At 33.5% G+C, this 21,407-nt stretch overlaps 1 protein-coding gene across 3 annotated transcripts; it reads right to left on the bottom strand.

Annotated features, from left to right (window-relative positions):
- Window positions 1-789: 789 nt before the first annotated feature.
- On the bottom strand, window positions 790-20,747 carry FBXO11 (F-box protein 11). Of its 3 annotated transcripts, XM_068762746.1 has the most exons (15): window positions 20,363-20,747; window positions 17,578-17,669; window positions 17,429-17,529; window positions 14,380-14,547; window positions 12,919-13,123; window positions 11,734-11,917; window positions 10,237-10,461; window positions 8,704-8,948; window positions 8,090-8,416; window positions 7,551-7,745; window positions 6,640-6,945; window positions 5,711-5,891; window positions 5,462-5,609; window positions 5,096-5,194; window positions 790-4,253 (listed from the first exon to the last, which is right to left on the bottom strand). In XM_068762746.1, the coding sequence occupies exons 1-15, from the start codon at window positions 20,457-20,459 to the stop codon at window positions 4,124-4,126; spliced, it is 2,703 nt and encodes a 900-aa protein (XP_068618847.1). In that variant the 5' UTR covers window positions 20,460-20,747; the 3' UTR covers window positions 790-4,123. The 3 variants fall into 3 exon arrangements, with proteins under 3 accessions (XP_068618847.1, XP_068618845.1, XP_068618848.1); XM_068762744.1 differs by having other exon boundaries at window positions 17,429-17,669; XM_068762747.1 differs by lacking the exon at window positions 6,640-6,945 and having other exon boundaries at window positions 17,429-17,669.
- Between the last annotated feature and the right edge of the window lie 660 nt (window positions 20,748-21,407).

The following is a 21,407-nucleotide window of genomic DNA, read 5'->3' on the forward strand; positions in this document are numbered from 1 at the left end:
ATTAGATACTGTTTTTATTATGTTTAGGATTCTTTTTATATTAATTCGATCTGAAGGCAAGAATACAAAGATATACCGGCTGCCTTGCGGTCAACACCATGTGTCGTATTTTACTACGTTGTACCTTGTCAGCAATGGCAGTCCCAAATATTATTGTTGTGTAAATTGCAGTGTGAATTGATAATGTCGCAGGAATCGAACCCGCACTCTGCGATCGCAAATATCATTGGCTGGTTTTACTTTGCTCGGATAAGTTGTACATACATTTATTGACAGCAAATGAGCTATACATTCACCCATTTAAACCTTTTACACCTATTACCAAACACCTGTTTTTGTTTCGCTTATGGCAGGTTTTCCTGCGTAACTCGATATATTTTAGAGTAGTCCTGATTTTTTGTGTGACTAATAGCGAATTAATATTTTATCATTATTATGCTTCTACATAAGATTGCAAAATTGGAAAAAATACTATATTTGCACTGATAATAGTGTTAAGGATTTCTTTGTTTTTAACCATTTGTTTGCTGCAACAAGGTGCCTGTCAGTGTCGGTTACGAAATTTATTAAATGATAAATGAAATATTATTGTTATTGATCCTGTCTGTAGTACATCCAGACAGAGCAAGTGATTTTAAACTCTATTTTTAAGGTGTTTTAATATAATGTAGTCGTTTCGGGCAGATCTGACCCGTCCGCACACGGAGTTCGGACAGATATGTCCATAGGCAGTTGACAGGTTAATATGAATAGTGCATGGTGTGTGGTAGGGGTAAAATAAAATTCCAATTTATAATATTACACGATGTATATCACGGCTTTTACAGTGGTATTTTCAGGTATAAACAAAATATCCAGATTTGAATTCAATAAATAATGAACATAGTGACGATTCAATAAATAACAATTTTCACATTCAGTTATATAAAGCGTCGGCGCCACAATAATTTTGATGTTACAGTAATAAGTCGTATTCATTCTGTATGTGGGATCAACTAAAATATTTTTACTTACACATTTATCGATGATCACAGATTGAGGATTATAAAAAAAGCAGATTCAAGAACGTACCGTGCTATGGAGACGATTCAACAATTCGAAACTTGCATAGTGATTATTGAGTAATTTAGACTTTCATTACAACTTATCGGCTAACTTATCGCTAGGAGCACACGGGCCGCGCAGACTCCATCCGGGTTTAAAATTGCTTTCTCGCTCGATATCATATTTAAATTAACAATATAATAAAATATCAATTGTACCTAAGATCTTTTCCATTACATCAGCACGCCGTCGCTTCTCATTTGCATTTCCAATATACACTAAGTAATGATATCTCCGACGCGGTCCTTCCATCCCTCCGTCTCTGAGCATAGCGTTACGTACCACATAATAATTAAACATACATGTTGTGATCGATAATAATAAAAATATAATGATACAAATACATTAATTGCTACATTTTCGATTATTGTGTGACATAAATATTTACAAAGCGCGTCTGGAGCGCCAAAATAGTTAGGCGAGGCAGCTTCCCGCGTCGTCGCCCCTCGCAACGCTACCCGAACGGCAACCTAACTTGTACAAGTATCTTTATTAACTAAAACGAAACGGGCTAAATGCTCTCAAACAAAATCTTGTCATCTCGTCAAATCCATTAAAAATACCTATTACAATTATGTTACAAATAAATAGCTGTCTCGGCACATATAATCGCCGACTGAACAACTCGTTATACAAAACAACACATTGAGTTTGTGTGGAAATTAAAATATCATCCCCATGATCACGGAGCTGTCACAATAGAGATATAACAACACTACCAGTACATCTTACAAAACAAATAATATTACTCTAAATAGCAACGCGATTCTCGAGATTATGTGGTGATTACAATTTGGGAATGCATGATCCTACACGACAAATACATAATTATTAAGTACCGATGATAAAAGAACACGCCTCTACATATACAAATAGCGCGACAACACTCCTTCGTCTATAGAGTACAAAGGTAAATACGCGGTTAGGTAACCTATTAGTGCTACGAGTGGCCCTGAGAACAGCCTAATGCGACCCAATATGACAAGTTTTAGATAATAAAAATAATTGTTGGGTAGAGTGAGGTCCGCAGTGCAACTACACGATTCACAACACTGCCTCCATCGACACAAATAAATGGGATGTCGGCAATAGTCCAGGGATCACATTCCATACCATTACACAACATCAAATGAACAGAAACTGTACCAGTTTTACATACACTTACAATTATTTACTTTATAGCAAATGATAAAACACTCAATTGCATATAACTGAATTTAATTGTTGTTATAATGGTAATGGGATATATCACTAAAAGCGCCCTTTGCCCTGCACCGCTGTATAATGATTTTATTCACATTATCACTACTTATCAAGTTTTTAATGTTCATAAATATTGACAAACTTGTTAATTCCATAATTCATTACTATATACTTAATCAAATTTTAAAATTTGCAATTCAATAATCATTTCATTTTAAATTGTCCATGTCAAAGAGATTATAAAATATTCATTGTGATTTTTCTGATAAGGATTGTTTATAAAGTTTAATCTTTCCTGTACCAGCGCTGCATATTTAAACAACAGTACATTACTTCAATTATATGATAAATCATAAATAATGCCCCGCGCACTTATGCGCCTTTTTTGATTTATTTATGCTTCTACAAAAATAAATTTAATGATTTCTTAGTAAGAAATAATATTTCGACACCGCCAACCACGAGTTTACGTTGCATATGTTGTAAATTCTAGTAATAATATATGTCTGTTCACGTTAAGAATGTTAATCATCCAAGCCACACCCTATTGTCCACCAAACAAATCTTTATACACAACTTTTTGTATGAAGGTGCACTATACTGGTCGCTTTGAATTTGACTTTCTCATTAGGACAAACAATAATTTATACCTAACTCTTTTTACATCATTTTTAAATAATGCAGTATATCAATAAGAATAAATACACCTTCATTTTACACGAATTTTATATTATAGAATACCATAACCCTATTATGTATAACCAAACTAATGGTGGGTTAATGCCCTTGGATGTTTATTGACTGGTCTACTTCATGGCATGTTACTACCGACAATATACCCAATTTTTAATAATATTTTTTTCTTTTTCTCGTACTTCAACTTTAACAAAGCTCTTCTTTATTCAGTATTGTGTTAATGTCTTCAAATGATGTGCTAAACATTTCTGACGTATGCACTGACGACAGCATTTTTGGTTCAGTCCGTAATAAACATGCATGCTTGTTATCATACTGTATTTCTATACATTTTGCACTTAAAATTCAATATTTTCAAAGTAGAATTTTATTTTTTTTCAATAGAAAAAAGTTTTGTTTTATAAATATCAATCTAATATCAATATTACATCTTTTGCACTGTTTTAGTTGCTCTAAATGCTCATCTTACATGTAAAAAGAGTTAGGTGTACTTGCATTCTCAATCTTTTGCTATGAGCGTCATCAATAAACGACATAGTATACACGTAACACTATATCTAACCATGAGCATGGTGATGTGCTTATTTTATCGCGTTGTGTATGTATGTATCCCCATTCGAATTTCACTTCGAACTCCATCGGTTATGTGGCCTCCGTCATGGCATTTGGGTTGATTTTGAGAAGTAAATACATGCTGGTTTGGTATTTCACCTCAACCTTCTAATTGTGATTTTGCTTTAAGAAGGTACAGATACTTGTTTGAGTGGTAATTCGTCTCAACCCAATAAACTGATATATGTACATCGATGACCATTCAGCGATGTCACTATAAAGGAGCATGCTGCCTTGGCGAAGGGATTAATGTGAAGGGCATGTGATATTCACGTGAGATTGGTAGTCAGCGCGTGTTGCGAGCGCTGGTACAGGGTGTCGAGGCATGTGGTGCTGCTAATGCAAGCGCGCGCGTGCTGCGGCGCGGGGGCGGGTGCGCGCGTGGGGGCCTAGGCGCGCGCGGGGGTGGCAGGGGCGCGCGGTGAGTACGCGCAGGTCGGGGCCGACGCGGCGCGAGGCGCGGGGCGCGCGCGGTGCGGGCGCGAGGCGCGCGGGCGGCGCGGCGCGCTCAGTTCACCATCAGCGTGTGCGACTCCATGGGCGCGGCAGAGTCGTACAGCGTGTCCGTATCTTGTGTGGGCTCGCCCTGCAGCTGGCACTGGTTGGACAGCGTGCCTGCGCCGCAGTCGCAGAAGAATCTGAAACAGATGTCATTTATTATTTTATATTTCAGCTTCCTCTTGAAGTATTTTACAATGGAGCTGTGCAGAGTTAGACTAGAGATTCCCTGAAAGATGTTTTAAGGAAATTCTAACAGTTGCTTTTCAATATGCATCAATAATATTTATATGCAATCATTTAATCTCATTACGTAAAAAATAGTGACAGCCACACAAATTAACAAGTTTTTTATAGGTCTAAGTGCACACAATATTAAATAAAATTCTATAACATATCTTATACCTTAATTTTTTAAGTTTTAAATCTAATATGAGGAAGAATTTTTAGCTCATCAAAATATGTGGAACTTGGTTTGTACTCATTTACTTTGTGATATAATACAACACAAATTTCATTTAAAAAGAGCAATTGTTAAGTTTCTGGCCGACTCATGTTAAAATAATCGTCGACTCAAAAGTGCATATAATGCCTACTTGAATAAAAATATGTTGAATTTGAATAGTAAATTAACGGTCCCAACAGACTTCCTGCTAGGTCTTTGGTAAGCATGGAAGCAGGCGTCGAAATGTTGCAATGATACGCGCAGTTTTCTTTATATTGTATTGTTCGAAACTTTTCACGTTTGCCTGTTTTTCTTTGTGTCTTAATGTAAATATATAAAAATAATAAGAACTGACCCAGTGAATATTTTTTGTCATAAATTTAATTTAAAAAGTTATCGAAGTTGTTGGGATTTTTCAGAAATTTTCCTCAATCTTTAATTTTCAAAATAGTTTTAGGGACTTGATTATACTAGTTAGTTAATTTTTTGTAAAGAAGTTAAGAAAAAAATACAAACAAAAAAGGTAAAAGTTCATACCTGTCATGGCGTATAAATTCTACATCATGTCCTGAATGGCACGTTTTGATGCAATTGACGCAGATTGCATTTCGGTCTGTTGTGTTACATGTCTGGCATCTGAAAATTGAAAGTACAATTTAAAACCAAAGCTTTTACTAAAACAATCAATTTAAATATTCAAGGTATAAAATTGTTTTAAATAAGATCACAGTAGTGAATTGTCTTGCTACTTTTGTTCTACTTCTATCTTCTCAACCATAAAAACATCATTCAGAGAATTTGGCACCAAAAAATTTATTATTAAGTATACATTTAGAAAATTGTCAACAAATTGATGATGTGTCATGTATACATGAAATGTTGGTAAGGTATAAAAAACATTACCTGTAGAAATCATGCATAGGAAAGGAAGTGTATGAAGATATCTTATAGAGACACTGTCCGCCGCCGACGGCCTTCTCCACTGCATCCTGGTTACTGAAAATCTTGTTGCCCCGGACCAGTGGCGACACTCCGGATGCCAAGCACAGACCTAGAAAACATTACCATTTAAATATAGATTTTAGTTAACCAAGATTAATACTTTATATGGGTTTCACTATACTTATATTAGACACAATAGTACAACCATACCTCCAAACCTATTGTTGAATATTTGATTGTGTTCGAGCGTGGCCGTAGCGTTGTTAGTAATCTCTACGCCGGCGGCAAGGCCGTCGAATATGCGGTTTCGACGTAATACTGGATGGCTTTGAGTTGAGATTAGCACTCCCGCTTGTGCGTTGCGGAATATGTCGTTCTCCTCCAATACTCCCTGTGTGCAAAATTAAATGTTTCTTAATCATTTATCTATTATTTTCAGAAAACTTATAGCTAGATTATACCATAATTACATTACTTAAATATGAGAAGGCTGTCATTAAGTAGACATTATTTACAAACAAAAAAACAATACAGAGTTACACTGTTCTTCCTTGCTATCATAAATATACAAGTTTATTACATACATATTTGCATATTAATCTATGAAATGTATCATTTCAAAATTATGAATCCAGCATATGACTAAGGAAAAAAAAATCTATTTTTTTAGTTGATAATCTTCACTTTTAAAAAAATATCATAAATATTCACACTATAATAGTATAATTAATACTTTTTTAGTAACCTTTAATTAATAGGATTTTTGATAATTACTTATGTGTTCTGAAATTAAATATTTATTTTAAACATGCCTTTAAACTTCAATACAGCACATTAATTTTAATTTTTAATAAAGGTATTAGTTCTGTGTAGGACAACAAATGTATTCATTGAAATATATACCTTACAAACTAGATAATTCAAATCATACAATATTAAAATGATACTTTACTTATATACAATAATATATTAACTCTTAAATGACATTAATGCATTAACTTTGTAAAATTTGTATTATCTTAGGATATTTCCATTTCATGTACTTGTCATTTTTATTTTTATGAGATGGTCTTTCTAAAAAACATGGTTTTTGATAAGCATGGTTTTGTTAGTATCAAATTCTAGCACAATGCACAAACCTTTCCCCCGTTAAAAATGCATATACCGCCATCGCGCCCATCAAAAATTTTATTTCTTTTGAGCGTGGGGTTGGAATCAGTCTTTATCCAAACGCCTGCCATGGCGTTGTCGAAAATCTCATTTTGCTCGAGCAGGCCCAGCCCCCCGTTGTATACGAGCACGCCGCCATTCTGTCCGCCCCATATCTTGTTGCCGCGGATGACCGGATTGCTGCCGGTGCGAATCTGAACGCCCGAATATAAGTGGTTGAAGATGTCGTTGTCTTCTAGTTTTCCGTGACCGTTGTCGTAGAAATATACGCCGACCTGTTAAAGAGTGGCGTCAGTTAATAAAAAAATACCTCTCACATCTTTAATCTAGATAGGGGCGGACAGAGATGGTAACGACTATCCACATTTCACCTTGAGCTTATTAAGTAACTATTACTACTAACGCCATGCACCAAGAAATTGTCATTTTCGTTTGCAATATATGAAAATGCTTTGCTACTGGTAAACAATATTATGACACCGAATTATAACCAATCACACTCAAATAGTCATTACTCTTGGTGTAAGGCGACCACCCTTACCCCCATGCCATGTTTGGGACCTAACAAGCTCAGGTGAAATGTAGATAGCGACTAATCTCTGTCTACCCCAGATAAGATATAAAGATGTGAGAGGTTAATTATTATATTGTTAATATATTTTCGTAAATTTATAATTAGTGAAAGTTGAAGGATTTAAAGTAGTTAGAACTAATAATTGTGAGTAAATTCCCAAAACTATAGCAAGGGGAAGGAGGTAATTAGATAGATATATTAGCCTTGTGTAGACTTGCCATAACAAGTCTACATTAAATAATAGTTTATTTAGGTTAGTAATAAAATAAATAAATACACACAAAATTGTATAGAAGAAAAACATACCTGCTTCCCCGAATGAATGCGATTCCTGCGTAACACGGGTGTGGAGCCTGTGGTTATCCAGACACCAGCCAGTGTATTTGCATAAACCTCATTTTCTTCAATCAAACCCTGCCCTTTCTCATGTACGTAAATGCCTCCATGCTGCCCATGGTGTATCTTGTTGTGCCTTACTATAGGATCACTGTTTGTGCGAATCTAAAACAAAGATTTTGTAAATGTCAACTATTTCTTGCCTAGTGCTTCCATTAACATATATATTAGGTAAGATAAGCAGGCGACAGCCGCTGGCGCCAAAAAGTTCTCAAATGGCGACTACGAGCCGGTAGACGCGATGTGGATAGGTCTAAGACAGACTGGCGACTTAATCAACGTCGCGGGATGTAGCTGGACGCGGGTAGCGCAAGACAGGTTTATTTGGCGACGTTTTGAGGAGGTATACATACCTTGGCATTGCGCGTCTATCGGCTGACATGAATGAATAAGGTAAGATAAGAAGTTTTTTAATGGTATGTTTAGTTTATGTAAAGTTTAATACAAACCTGTATGCCTGCCAACGCATTCCCATATATATTATTGTGCTCAATCAGACCGCGCCCCTCGCCAAATATATACACTCCGCCCTGATGGCCATTGTAAATCTCGTTGCGTCGTATAGTTGGGTTGCTATTAGAAGTAATCCAAACTCCAGCAAAGTTGTTAGAGTGTATCTTGTTATCTATGAACTGGCCAAGCCCTGATTCATGGACGTATATCCCTCCTGTCTGGCCATGGTGTATCTCGCAGTGAACTACGGTGGGGTTTGCGCCGGCTTTAACTTCAAAACCGGCTATTCTATTGTTGTGTATGTCGTTCGCTTCGAAATAACCCTGAGAAAATATAGTTGGTTATTATGAAAATTTTATAAAAATTAAGAAGGACCTTCAGTAAAATTTGTTAAACTTTAAATCGGAAAAAAAAAAAAAGTCGAAAAGAAGTTAAAGACGAATTTCTTCATCAGAAATTTATTTTTATTATAATTCTATAATAAAAATAAATTTGTATTTACAATATATTTGAACAAATAGTATGTAATGAGTGCTTGCGTAGACCATGATGAGCCACAGGATGTATATAATGTTTTTATACTTCAAAAAGATATTCCTAAAACACTTACTAGTCCATTCTCAAAAGTAAATATACCGACATCGCGACCATGGTGTATATGGTTACGACGCATGATGGGGTTGGCAAAGTTCTTCACCCAGATCCCGGCGAGAGCGTTGCGCGAAATCTCATTGTCTTGATAGGCGCCTTGGGCATAGTCCGTTACATAAAGTCCCACATTCTCGCAGTCACTGATGTCACAGTGTTTGATCACGGGGTTAGCGCCGGCTCCGCTTACGCACACCGCCGCACCCACTGATTGATAAATAACCATTATCGTAACTTCTATTTACAATTAAAATATTTTCAACTTTGAACCAAATATTGTAATACTAAGCCTAAGCATAAAAATCACACAAGAAAAATCTTTACATAAGTAGTTAATTTTAATTAGCTTATATGTTTTAAATCTAGTCGTCTTGTACTTTAAAAAGTTGGAAACAAATTTAAAATGATTTTTACAAAGTTTAATAATCCTTTAGAAATTTAGGTCAGTTATTAATAGTCACTTGCTCTTTACAGGGATTTAAAATTATCATAACTTCGAGCAAGCAAACCATACTCTCTAAAATAACTTAAATCATAATCCAGCTGATGACAGCTATTCTACAGTTCTAATAAAGTTCAAACAGATCAACACACAAACAGATCATTCAAGCTTGCATCTGGAAGCAAAAAAAAGAACTATTGAAGACAAATGCAATGAATGTGAAATGTTTATAACTTAAATGTAAATGTATATACCTTAAATGTCTGTTTTATAATACACTTTTAAAAGAATAATTATCTCTCAATTCAACAAGAATATACTTTAAGAGCTTTTTGGTTAACTTGAATTTAACTTTATATCAACTGTTACACTAGCATAGATTGTTTATCACATGTAGATTTTAAATTAAAGTTGTAAAGTCTCAAATAAAATGGGGTATTTGAGTCAAAACATCTGCCATTTAAATAATAGACCATTATACAATATTATGAAAACATGTTAAAAATTACTAGTTTTTTAAGAGCAGTTACATTTTAAAAAAATTATCCTTTAAAATAAATTAATTGTAATTGTATGAAGTGATTTAATCATGATTCTATTTTATCTATCTGTAAAGTTATAAGAGAATTGATGTTTTGTTATTTTTTCTTAACTCACATTATTTGATTTGTTTCGATTAACAAGGAGGTTGTTACTCGAAATAAATTTTGTTTCGTCTAAATTCCATAAAAAAAAAAGATATTTCTAATTCCTTCTATTTACAATGATTATTAAATCCATAATGAATGTAACGAAATTAATAATATAAAAAATTAATATGTCTTGGGGTTTCAACTTTATTAAATAAATCTCTTTATTTTTAAATAGGGAGGTTTAAACTTGATCTTGCAAAAATTTCCATCTACATACAATTTTCAAAGCAGTTGTTCACTATTTGTTATACAATTGTGAGAACACAAAAATATTGGCTGTGAGCCGGGCTTTTATCCCATAGTAACACATTGGAGTCAGTTCAGTTTCTGGGTACTGGGGCTGCAAGGGAGAGAGACTTACCGACACTAGCACTGCGTATGATGCAGTGATCAACAGTAGGCGAGCAGTTGTCAGAAACCTCCAGGCAATAGTGTTTGTGATGTTGCATAGTGCTTGTGGCGTCCGGCGAAAACTTAAGCGTCATATGCCCGGCGTACGCACGGTTTGCGCCCTCTGCGAACGTTAACGTTGACTCGGCTTCGCGTTCCAAAACCACTGATTCTGCTACATTTCCAGGAGCACAACCTACAAATAGTTAAATAATATGTTTTGAGGAATCATTCAGAGACTAACGGACTGTGCTCGGAAATTCGCTGCGAGATAGAATCGGAAATGAAGAAATCTACAGAAGAACTAAGGTCACCAATGTAGCTTGAAGAATTGTTTTTCTGAACTGGCGACAGGTGAGGTAGATTTACATTACTCGTGAAACCGACGTCCATAGGGGTCGAAGGTTCTCGAGTAGCGACCATGAGGTGAACCGACGACAGACAAGACTGTTCATCCTAGGAATCTTTAATGGATGCCTATGCCTTGTACAGGGTGACTATCATCTGACATGATGGTAATGTGTTTTATGGAATAATAGTAAGCACAATACCATGATTTGTGAAACTTATCAAATAATTGAAATTAATGCATACTTATTATCAAGAACATTCGAAATAAAGTGCTGTATATGTAATAGGAAAGACTATTTTCTTTTTAGTGTGCAAGTAATTTATAAAATTTATTTTTTTAAATACTGATCTTTACCTAGCACTTGCACTGATGACTCACAGTATAATTTTATAAAAGATTGTAGTTTTACAAATTGGGTTTTTCTGACATTATTTTTATGTTATACACCAGTAAAATATATTATGAATAAATTGAGTGTGATGGAAATGTAATTCAGCTCAGAAAGCTTCCATTCCCAAATATAGAAAAACAAATAAAAGAATATTTATGTGTTAAAGATTACTACACTGTAAATAACTTTAATTAAGATAGTACACCTTGGATATATGTTCGCTTTCAGGTTATATTATTTATTTAATTCAATCCGGTATGCCAACAATACATAGGTTTACATAAGTTTCATTTAACTAAGTACAAAATTAAATTTTTGCCTATTGTAGTGGCTTATTGAGACCTGGCCATAATTATGCAAGCTTGCTTCTGAATAACACAGAAATAAATATTTTAAAGACTTTCTAAATTATAATAAACAAAACATAAACAATGCATTATGATAATGAAATATTAAAATGTGTTTTAATATGTAATTTTTTCATAAAAAATATAAAATATGTGGTCCCACTGTTTTTTTCGCCTGTTCTCTGGTGTCATTTATTGGAACAGTTGGTAGACTAACCTTGATGTCAACAAAAAACTTAATACTTATCAGTTGTTTCTTCGTTTCTGAAGGTTGTGTCACTCTCTATATTATCTGATATTCTTCTTTCAGAAGCAGAGGATAGGATATTATGTAAAACCTAAGAATTGTAGTAAAACAGTATGAAATATTTTTTATACCAATGAGCTGCACATCTGTGTCGATGGCAAGGCATTCCTCTTGGTAGAGGCCGGCATGCACGAAAAGAAGTGCAGGCGGCGGCGCTGGCGCTCGGCGGCACGTACACACACCCGCTCCACATGCGCAGCCACCACCTGACGAGCAAGTTACCCCACTCCTTTCCTCTACATACTCCAACGCCGCCTGAGACAAACATATTAATATTATTCTCTATATTAAATCATAAGAAAATTGTTAATTTCTTTGACCATGGACATGAAGGCCTCGTATGCAAAACACAAATACACACTTATTTATATTTAACCTTCCACTAAACTAAACATAACTAAAAATAACGAGTGTACAAGCCATCCTACTTTTTGCGACCACAAATTTAGGAATAAAATATGTTTTACCGACCAATTAAACTAGGAAATTTACTAAATAATTATACACGGTAATTGGATACTCGTTTTTTTATAGCTTAATGTATATGGTACAATATACAAAAATAAATGGTTTCAGAAAGAATAGATAACGTAATGCTAAAATAGTAAGAAAATACATTTTCAAAATTCAGATAATTTTCATATTACTACGTCACTGCAGATTTTATAGCACCAGAAGTTATTGGCCTTTCACATTATAATAGCTTTTACAGTGATCATTTTATACAGAGTGAGCTTTTTTTTGCTGACAAATGAGCTATACATTCACCCCTTCAAAGCTTTATGCTAAAAGGAGACTTCAACTAGTAATAATTTTTTTATATAATTGCAGTACAATAATATAAAAGAATTAGAAAAGACAACTTGAGATGGAAATAAACTGGTTTCCTCAGATACAGTCAGCTATGAATGTAGACTATTAAAGATATATTTAATTGTTAGTTCTAGTCTAGCTGTATGAAAATATTGAAACCTTTGCTATTGTGGGTCTATTTTATTAAAAATAATTTGTCAATATAATATAATAGTAGGTAAAGTAGACTTTTGAAAAAAAAAATCCAGTTTTGGTTAGTTTTTATTTTATTTTTAGGTTTAGTTTTACTATGATAATGCAAAATTATTTATCGACATTCACGGCTTGCATTAATATTAGAGAAAGTAAATCAGTACTTATAAATGCTGTCAGTATTATCTGTCAGCAAACGGCAGGCTCCAAAATGTTCATTGGAATAAAGTTAGTGTATCATAATAACTTACCCTAATAGTACTAAAGTGTTTGATTCTGGAATCCTTCTTGGAGCGGAAGTTGGGGCGGACATGTATGCCGTAGTAAAGCTGTCTAAAACTCTCCTTCCATGGGTTGTCGGCGTCGCACTCGTCGGGCGCGACGAACTCAAACTGGCAGGGCGCGGGGTGCATTAGAGGTGTGTCGTACTCAAACACCGACTGGTATAGACTTTTCCTGTCCATCAGAGGTTTCTCTTTTTAAACGTTCGTTAGGTGTGCCTATTACTTAAAGTAGACAAAAAAGAAATGCCGATAAAATTTAAAATTTTGTTACTGACTTTAGGGGATATTTGTGAATATACTTAGCATAATAATAAAACAAAACACCGTGTTAAGTAGCTAAGTGTCTATGCTAATCTGGAAATTAATCCAAAAATTCTGTAGAGTTCATACCAATGTTTTACTACAATTTTGTAGCTAGATAACCTTAGTACAAAGACCTACATTACCTATGGTATGCTTACCACTGATGAATATTGTAATGTTACCAATATGTTGGTTTGATTGATTTTAAACAATTTACCCAACTAAATATAAAGATTTATGTATCACATCTGCAACATCTGAGTTAAAAACTATATACCTTAAGACTTATTGTATAACTGAAAAATTAACTATACTGTAAGGTCTCTTTTTATGCAGATTATTTTTAAGGGGTTTCGAAATTGTACATTTTGTATTTGATCCAACTTAGTGGTAGTATATTAGAAATTCATTTTTTTATCAATGTCGCCAATTCTGAATGAGTAAATTACAATGTGATGCAGAAATGTTACAAAAAAGAGCTACATAGATCTATTGCAGTCTTCTGATGAACCCAAATCACCTATTTTGGTACTTATCTGCAAATAGTGCAAACCATTATCAGATTGTGATAAAATATGTTAACCTATATTACTTTTCAACAAAACAATATGCTTGAAGTTTGAAAAGAGGTTTAATTTAGTTCAGACATTTGAAATAATTTATTAAGCAACATATTCCTTATAATTTATGCAGACTTTTAATAAGAGGCTTTGGAGTCCTTTTAACGCAATTTTTTATGAGTATTTTTCTTTAAAACATATCAATCACATAGAACAAGTTCTTACAGTACTCTATATTCAGTTTTTTTAGGCAAAACTAAATATATTTGAATATTGAGATAAATCTTTAAGAGAAACAAGAGACATTTTTAGGAGTGGGTATATTTATCAGGGTAAGAAAACTAAAAATGGTAAAGGACACACTGTGTTATACAAAGAAAATGTGAAATATTTATTACAAGAACTTATTCCCTATCACATTGTTATTAACAAATAAAATTGCTTGTTTTCAGTTTATTTTCAGGTATATTAAGATCTTTTTGGTTTCCTTTGAGACCATAACATAACTGAAATGCAAAAACAGGAGAGTCCAGGGAATATAAAATTAAAAAATACCAAAATTTACCATAATTCAGTATCGTTGGCGATGGTGTTGAATCTCTTGCAAACCTGCGCAACACGGCACAGATCTCGCTCGGTCAGGTGGGATAGGATGCAGAGCAACACCTCATCGGGCAACTCATACTGCAGGTACTGTGACACGTTGCACACATCCACGCCTTGTGGCAGGGAACTGCAATCAATCAAAAACTTTTGTATACAATTTCTAAATGAAAACATTTTGAAAGTTAAAATAACCTCAATCAAATAGGCACTTACACACTTTTAAATTGTCAATTATTTAAAGATTATATGTAAGCTACCACTGAGAAAAGCCACATAATAATTCATCTGTTACTCTTTTCAAGTGAAATTTAACAATGTTTAATGATAAATTATATTATCAGCCAAGTAAAATATTGACAATAATATGGTGCGGGCTTACGCCTCCGCGTGTTGTGGTTTTTTTATGTTCGGTTATATGATTTGAAAAAAAATTACGTAAAAGGCAGCACTTAAAATCCGCTAAATCTATAAGCTGCAATGGCGTTAACACCTAATTAGCAATAATTTTATCAAAAAAATTAGTGTAATAATCTTCCGTCAATCTCACGGGCTATATAGTATTCATAACTACTGTAGTATGTCAGTAAATTGCATTCGTATACATATTATAGACGTCGTTAATTAATGACCAATTTCAAGCCTTGTTAATAGGTCCGCAAGTTCTAACATTTTCACTCAAGTAAACTTTCATGCAATGATCGGAGGTTCGCTGCAAATCGCATCAGAAATGAGGAGATATGCAGAAGAATCAAATTCACTGACTCAGCTCGAAGGTCGAAAAGTTCTTGAGTAGCGACCACGAACCAGTAGACGCGGCTATGGTAGGCCCACTAGATGAAAAAGCGACATAATCAAGGTCGCGGGATGTTGAATGCAAGCTGCGAAAGACCGGTCATTGCGGCGATCTTTAGTTGCCCCTGCCCTGCAGTGGGCGTCTATCGGCTAATACGAATGAATGAAAGAAAGGTTGGTTATTTTATTAATAACAGTAAATTAAAAAAAATAGTCTAACGTAATCCACAGATTAATTAAAGACAATTTAGTAAATTACAAAGCCATAATAAGTGGCGGATCAATAACTATTATAATTCTAACTTAACATAAAATAAAGCCGATGTAAAACTTTTATTGCATTTCACAAATAGTGAGCTTTAGTATTGTTTAATAATTAAAATATGTATCGCAATAAGAGTAATTAGAGAAAACTTGTGTTAAGGTTAGAATAGTGTCATAGTATATATGCTAATATAAATCTATTGTACATACATGTATTGATAATTTAGACGTCAGTGAGTGTTCTTCACGGAAAAGATAATTCCACACGTGAATTTATAATTCTACCAGACAAATGCGTAAGAAATATTTATGAAGACGTCATCTATACGTATTCAAGTTTTTCAAATCACGACATTACGGCAGTCGTCATGGGAAGTGGGCCATGCCGTTAGAATGCTCGGAATGTAGGTCGATGATGACAAAACTATAAATTTCGTGGCAGAATTTTTGCTAATCTCGAGTTGCATATTTAAACAATCAATTTCCTTTTTAAAAAGCAATAGCGCTATTGCCTTAAAACATTAATTTGTCATGGCGTGTCAGTTATTCTTACGTATTTTGCAAGATTGAAAATTTTGGCAAGACGCTTGTCTACTTACTCACTTCGAGAAGAACCAACTACATATACGAATGTCGATTCGTAAAATGTAATGAATAATAATACTGAATTATGTACTGTTATATGTTGTAGTAACATGGTAAATAGGTTTTCGAGCCAAAAATTTTATTCATTTACTTTTAAATTACATATTTATCGAAATTTAAAGCATAATCTCTGTGGATTTTGTTTGTCTAGTAATATTCCTAGTATTGGGATACAAGTGTATTCTCGGAGTATGTTAGATTGATTGATAGATAATGGATGTAACATATTTGGATTTTTTCTCCTATGTGCCGGTTCCTTGCAAAGCTTTTCATCACCGTTTGCGAGCAATGGTACGGTATATAGTTTATAAAGTGAGCATTCTGAGAATCGAACTTACAACCTACGATCATACGTTGATGTACTATCATAGTAGGCAACAAGCACCCAAAATAGGTTTAAACCTTTGCGTTCGGTGACGTTTTTGCATAGGACTAACCTGGCAAATCGTGACTTTTCGGAACACTTTTGATAAGTTTTCTACCGCTAACGTAAATTAATTACCGGTTTTTCGGGACAAGTATCACAGTAATATGTCGTTTGATGTCTTTAGCCATGTTGATTTCATGAACAGCACTTTGTATTCTTTCCTGACTCTTATTAGAATGATATATGCATTTTTCTATTTAATCGGATGTTTTCGGAATTTCTTAACCCTAAAAAACAGTTAAAGCACTAATTCAAACTTCAACTTTTCGAGACTCTGTCGCGGCCGTGTCAAGTTTGAATTGAGACCGAAAACGCGATCGGGTTCGTGGTCGCGGTATAGTTTTAGATAATTTTAAGATTTATTTGAGATTATACAGAATTTAGGAACCCGCGACGAAAGGACAAAACATAAACAATTAACGTCGCGCATCGAGTTACTGCAACGAACGAAGCGGTGAGCGACAGTCATCTCTGATTTGCGACATCAAGATATATGGTGAGAGAGACACATGTGGAGTGCACAAGGTTAATATATAAATATATATATACACACACACAGAGTAATAGGCTATGTTTTGCAGTAAGCTTCTATTGACAGATGCATGAATAAATTAAAATAAAATCTTTATATATATATATATATATATATATTTTTAACTGGAGGTACCTTAATAGACGCTTTAGTGGAAAAAAGTTAATAACATGATATTCTGTTATTAACAGCATTTATCTTTTTTTTTCTCTGAGTTATACCTAATTTTCCAACTATGGTGTCTTTCGAACTTGATTGCAGTAATGCTTATTACCATTAGGCATAGGCCTCTTCCAAAGATCTATACACTATAATTGGAATGGTTTTATTTTTTAGCAAAATACTCACGTCCTAGGCCTCTTCCTGGCAGGTAGAGAGCAGGTGCCGGAGGGGCCCGGTTCGTGGTAGGCGGGCGGAGACTTCCTCCTCAGATCATAGGGGCTGTGGTGGCCGGCGGTGGTGGCGGCGGCGGCGGCCGGCACTGGCGGCGAGCCGCCGCCGCCGCTGCCGCTGGGGCCCGCGCACGCCGTGGCCGCCATCGCGCTGCCTGTCACGTTGTTCGGGCAAGGTACAGATTCACATGGTTCACCTAGAATTTACATTACGTTATGGGTTATACGCTTTTACAAATAACTCTTTGTATTTTATAAATAAGATAGAATTATGGTCACCCATGTAGCTCTAAGAATTGCTCATCTGAAGTTGCACACAGGGCACATTAGTCGAGCAACTGATGGTCCATGGGACCGAAAGATTCTTTAGTGGTGATCACGAACCGGTAGACGAGGCGTGAGGCCCTCCAACCGAAAGAAGAAAATCGCCTGATGCGGGTCAGTGCAAGACTTGCCATCATAGTGATCTTTGGGGAGGCCTGTCTTGCAGTGGGCATTTATAAACTGACATGATGATTTTTATAAATTATATTACTTTCGTAATAAAGTCTACAAGAATAACATGAATAAGTTCTTAGCTAAGAAATTTTTTGTAAACCTTTCCTCATTCACAGTTTAATGAACCCAATTATGAAAATATTTAAACACAATCCTACTTTATGTGAACAATGCCAGAGAATTATAAAAATATTGCAACCAAAAAGTCAAAATATTTCTATTATAAGGTATTAGTTGTTTGTCAAGCATCATTACTTACAAAAATGCAAAGCTGAGCTTTTTAAATTCAAAATTTTGCATTACCATCACCCCGTCAACCAATAGGCACCCACTGTAAAGCATAGGCTGAGCAATACTTAAGCATAAACATTATGCTTTCTTTTATTTAATTAAAATATAATAATGCCATAATTAACAATATCATAATTACAGAAAATTATTATTCAGTTAAAAAATTATTCAGTTTTCAAGAAAATAATACTTCTGAAATCAAATAAAACTTATCCTAAGATTGAACTAAAACCATACCATAATATTTATTAATTGATACAAAGATAATAAATAATGAGATCTTTGCTATCGAGCAATAAAAAGATTGAATTAAAATTTTGACTGGTTGATGATTTGTAGTCAATCCAAAATTTTTGCATCTAATCCCATACTTGTTGTAGTAAATGTTATTTTTATTTCATGTCAAGTTTGTTCAATATGAAACTAAACTAACAAACTCAAAATTTCTCTCTTCATCTTGGAGTCTTATAAGTAAAAAAATTGGGTTAGTATGCAATGTTTAATAAAGAATTCACAATGCAACCAAATGTTTAAAATTTATTAATGCTGGCATTTATTTGCATTCCCAATTCATGTAGTTTCTTTTTATCACACACATAGACATTAAATTGTTTTATAGTCACATAAACATAATCTTACAAGAATTTATTTTATATGGATGACAGATAATGTAACTTTCATACCAATACCATCAAGTACAAAGGGTGTTATTAGCTCCCAATTCTATTGAATATTCATATTTAATTTAAAACTTTTAAACTTTGTTATAATAATAATTTTTATAGTTTTCAATTAAGGGTAGGTTTTGATTACAAACTACATTTGTTATAATAGCTGATTATATACATATATATATATATATATATATATATATATATATATATATATAAACACAAATTATCATCCATTGAAACTTGTTTTGATGCCAACAGACTTGACCTATTTAAAAGGAAATTCTAGTCTCCTAAAATTGGCTTACACTCCATAATTGAAATCTAAAAATCTTTTACTACTATTTACATTGATTTTTTAAGAATAACCAGTTTGAATAATAATATTAACCAAAAGAATACAGATGCCTGATGGATGTTGCAAAAGTTAGAAATTGTTAAAAATAATAATATTAAACAATGACCAATTATTACATCTGTTAATAAACCAGTTACATTAACAATGAATTAAAATAAGTAACAAACAAATGTACTCAATAATGGCTTCTACACATTCATATTTAAATTTTACATTGTTTGAACATAAACTTTTATTAATGATCTTTGTCTCAAGTCCCAGTCTTAATCAGTATCATAAATTATCACAACTATTAAATACATTCAACTTTATAATACTAACAATAGATATTAAAGTAATTAACCATCAATATGAAGAAATGAACTTTTAATAAAAAAAAAACTTTCAAAATTTTGTGTTCATATAATAATTTTAGGTGAGGAATGCATAAAATTTATGATTAGTATTTAATATCGTGACGATATAATACTAATATTCAATGAAATATGTATAATCACAGCAATAATATGTATGTAGTAAACATAAATAAATCAATAATAAAATGTAAGGCGTAATCAATTAATCAACGTGCAATCGTGACGTTTCTTCCATTAGCTAATTTTTTTCAATCCCATTCGTAATTCATGACTTAACATGTAACGAAATATTTCGTAATTAAACGTAGAATACCAATTGTTGTAGTCATTCGGAACAGCTGTTTTGTTGTATAGTATGAAATAATGCTCTGTCTACCAAATCAATACTCATATTGCGCAAAATGTCGCTCAATTGCGCTATTCAATCTATACGTGCAAATGTTAAGTCGATGTGAATCGAAAAATTAAAATCAGTCGCATTGAGCATGAAACAATAATTATTTAATTGTATAATTTAACTCAGGTCGATCTTTCCGTGTTTAAAATTACAAGAAGCTTACGAAATGAAAAATATATGGTACACTTTTGTACAAAAATGATATATTCCATGGCCATTAAAGATTTATATGCGTACATTATAACGAACATTGATGAAAACGTCGATAACGAGCCATTTGTAAAACTCGGTTCGACATCAACCGATCCGGATAACTTACTTGATTGTGTCCTGGATGGAAGTGGTATTCTGTGCCCGCCTTTTCTTCGCGATCTACGGACGTAAGAACGCGAAGAGGAAAACGAGGCACTAGGCATTATTTCTTTTAATGCTTTTTTTCGCTAAAATTCAGCCTAAACAAAGGAGACACCCGCACCAACACCGACGGCCATTTTCTGTTTAGAATAGATTGAAGAACTGATTCAGGAAATATGAATAAAACTACACAATAGCCACCACAGACGATTTCTTTTGTTTCACATATATTGCACTAATCACTAATACTAATAATACAATAGTTAACTCATAAAAACCATTATTTAAATAATTGTGTTAAAAATTCACTCTACCCTAAAAAGCAAAGGGCGACTCTCAGAAAAATATGGCGGATTTGAATTAACATGGCGGCGACGATCGTACCGCCACCTATGAAAAATATAAGAGATGCATTCAAAATTTTAAATCTGGTATAATGTAGGTACTTGTTTCTTATTGTCATCTTTATGTGAAACACATTTTATAAAAATTTATAATTTTTTTTAATTAAAGCGCGTCAATTCACATTTTAATTACAAAACAATGACACCAAAACGCAGTTGAAAATAAATAACTATTAAACAAATCTAACATTTAATTTATTTCTAATGATTGTCTATGATGATTATAAACTTTCAACATAATGTATTACAAATTCCAATACGATTATAACAAAAAAATATATCCGGAACTGATACACAAACATGCTTACAAGGCGGTGTATTACCTCCAAGTTCTGGAAGAAATATATCCAATGAAATGTAGTTGTGTATAAACAAACTTTATAACTTCTTTAAAACGAAATAAGTGATCGTATATATTTTCTTAGTTCCTTTACTTCGTACTATGTATTTAAAAGTTTATATTACTCTAGAATCATGTACAATGCTCCTAGTCTTAAGAAAACAGGCTATTGATTTTAATTTTGTTAATTTTCTTGTTAATAACTATAAAATTGTATAATCTAAAAAAAATTATAAGTAATAAATAACTTGCGTACAATTGTGCAA

The sequence above is a fragment of the Battus philenor genome, unplaced genomic scaffold (genome assembly GCF_028537555.1).
Source record: "Battus philenor isolate CCGP_79_NKW_IND1 unplaced genomic scaffold, ilBatPhil1.0.hap1 SCAF_17, whole genome shotgun sequence".
Lineage (NCBI taxonomy): Eukaryota > Metazoa > Arthropoda > Insecta > Lepidoptera > Papilionidae > Battus > Battus philenor.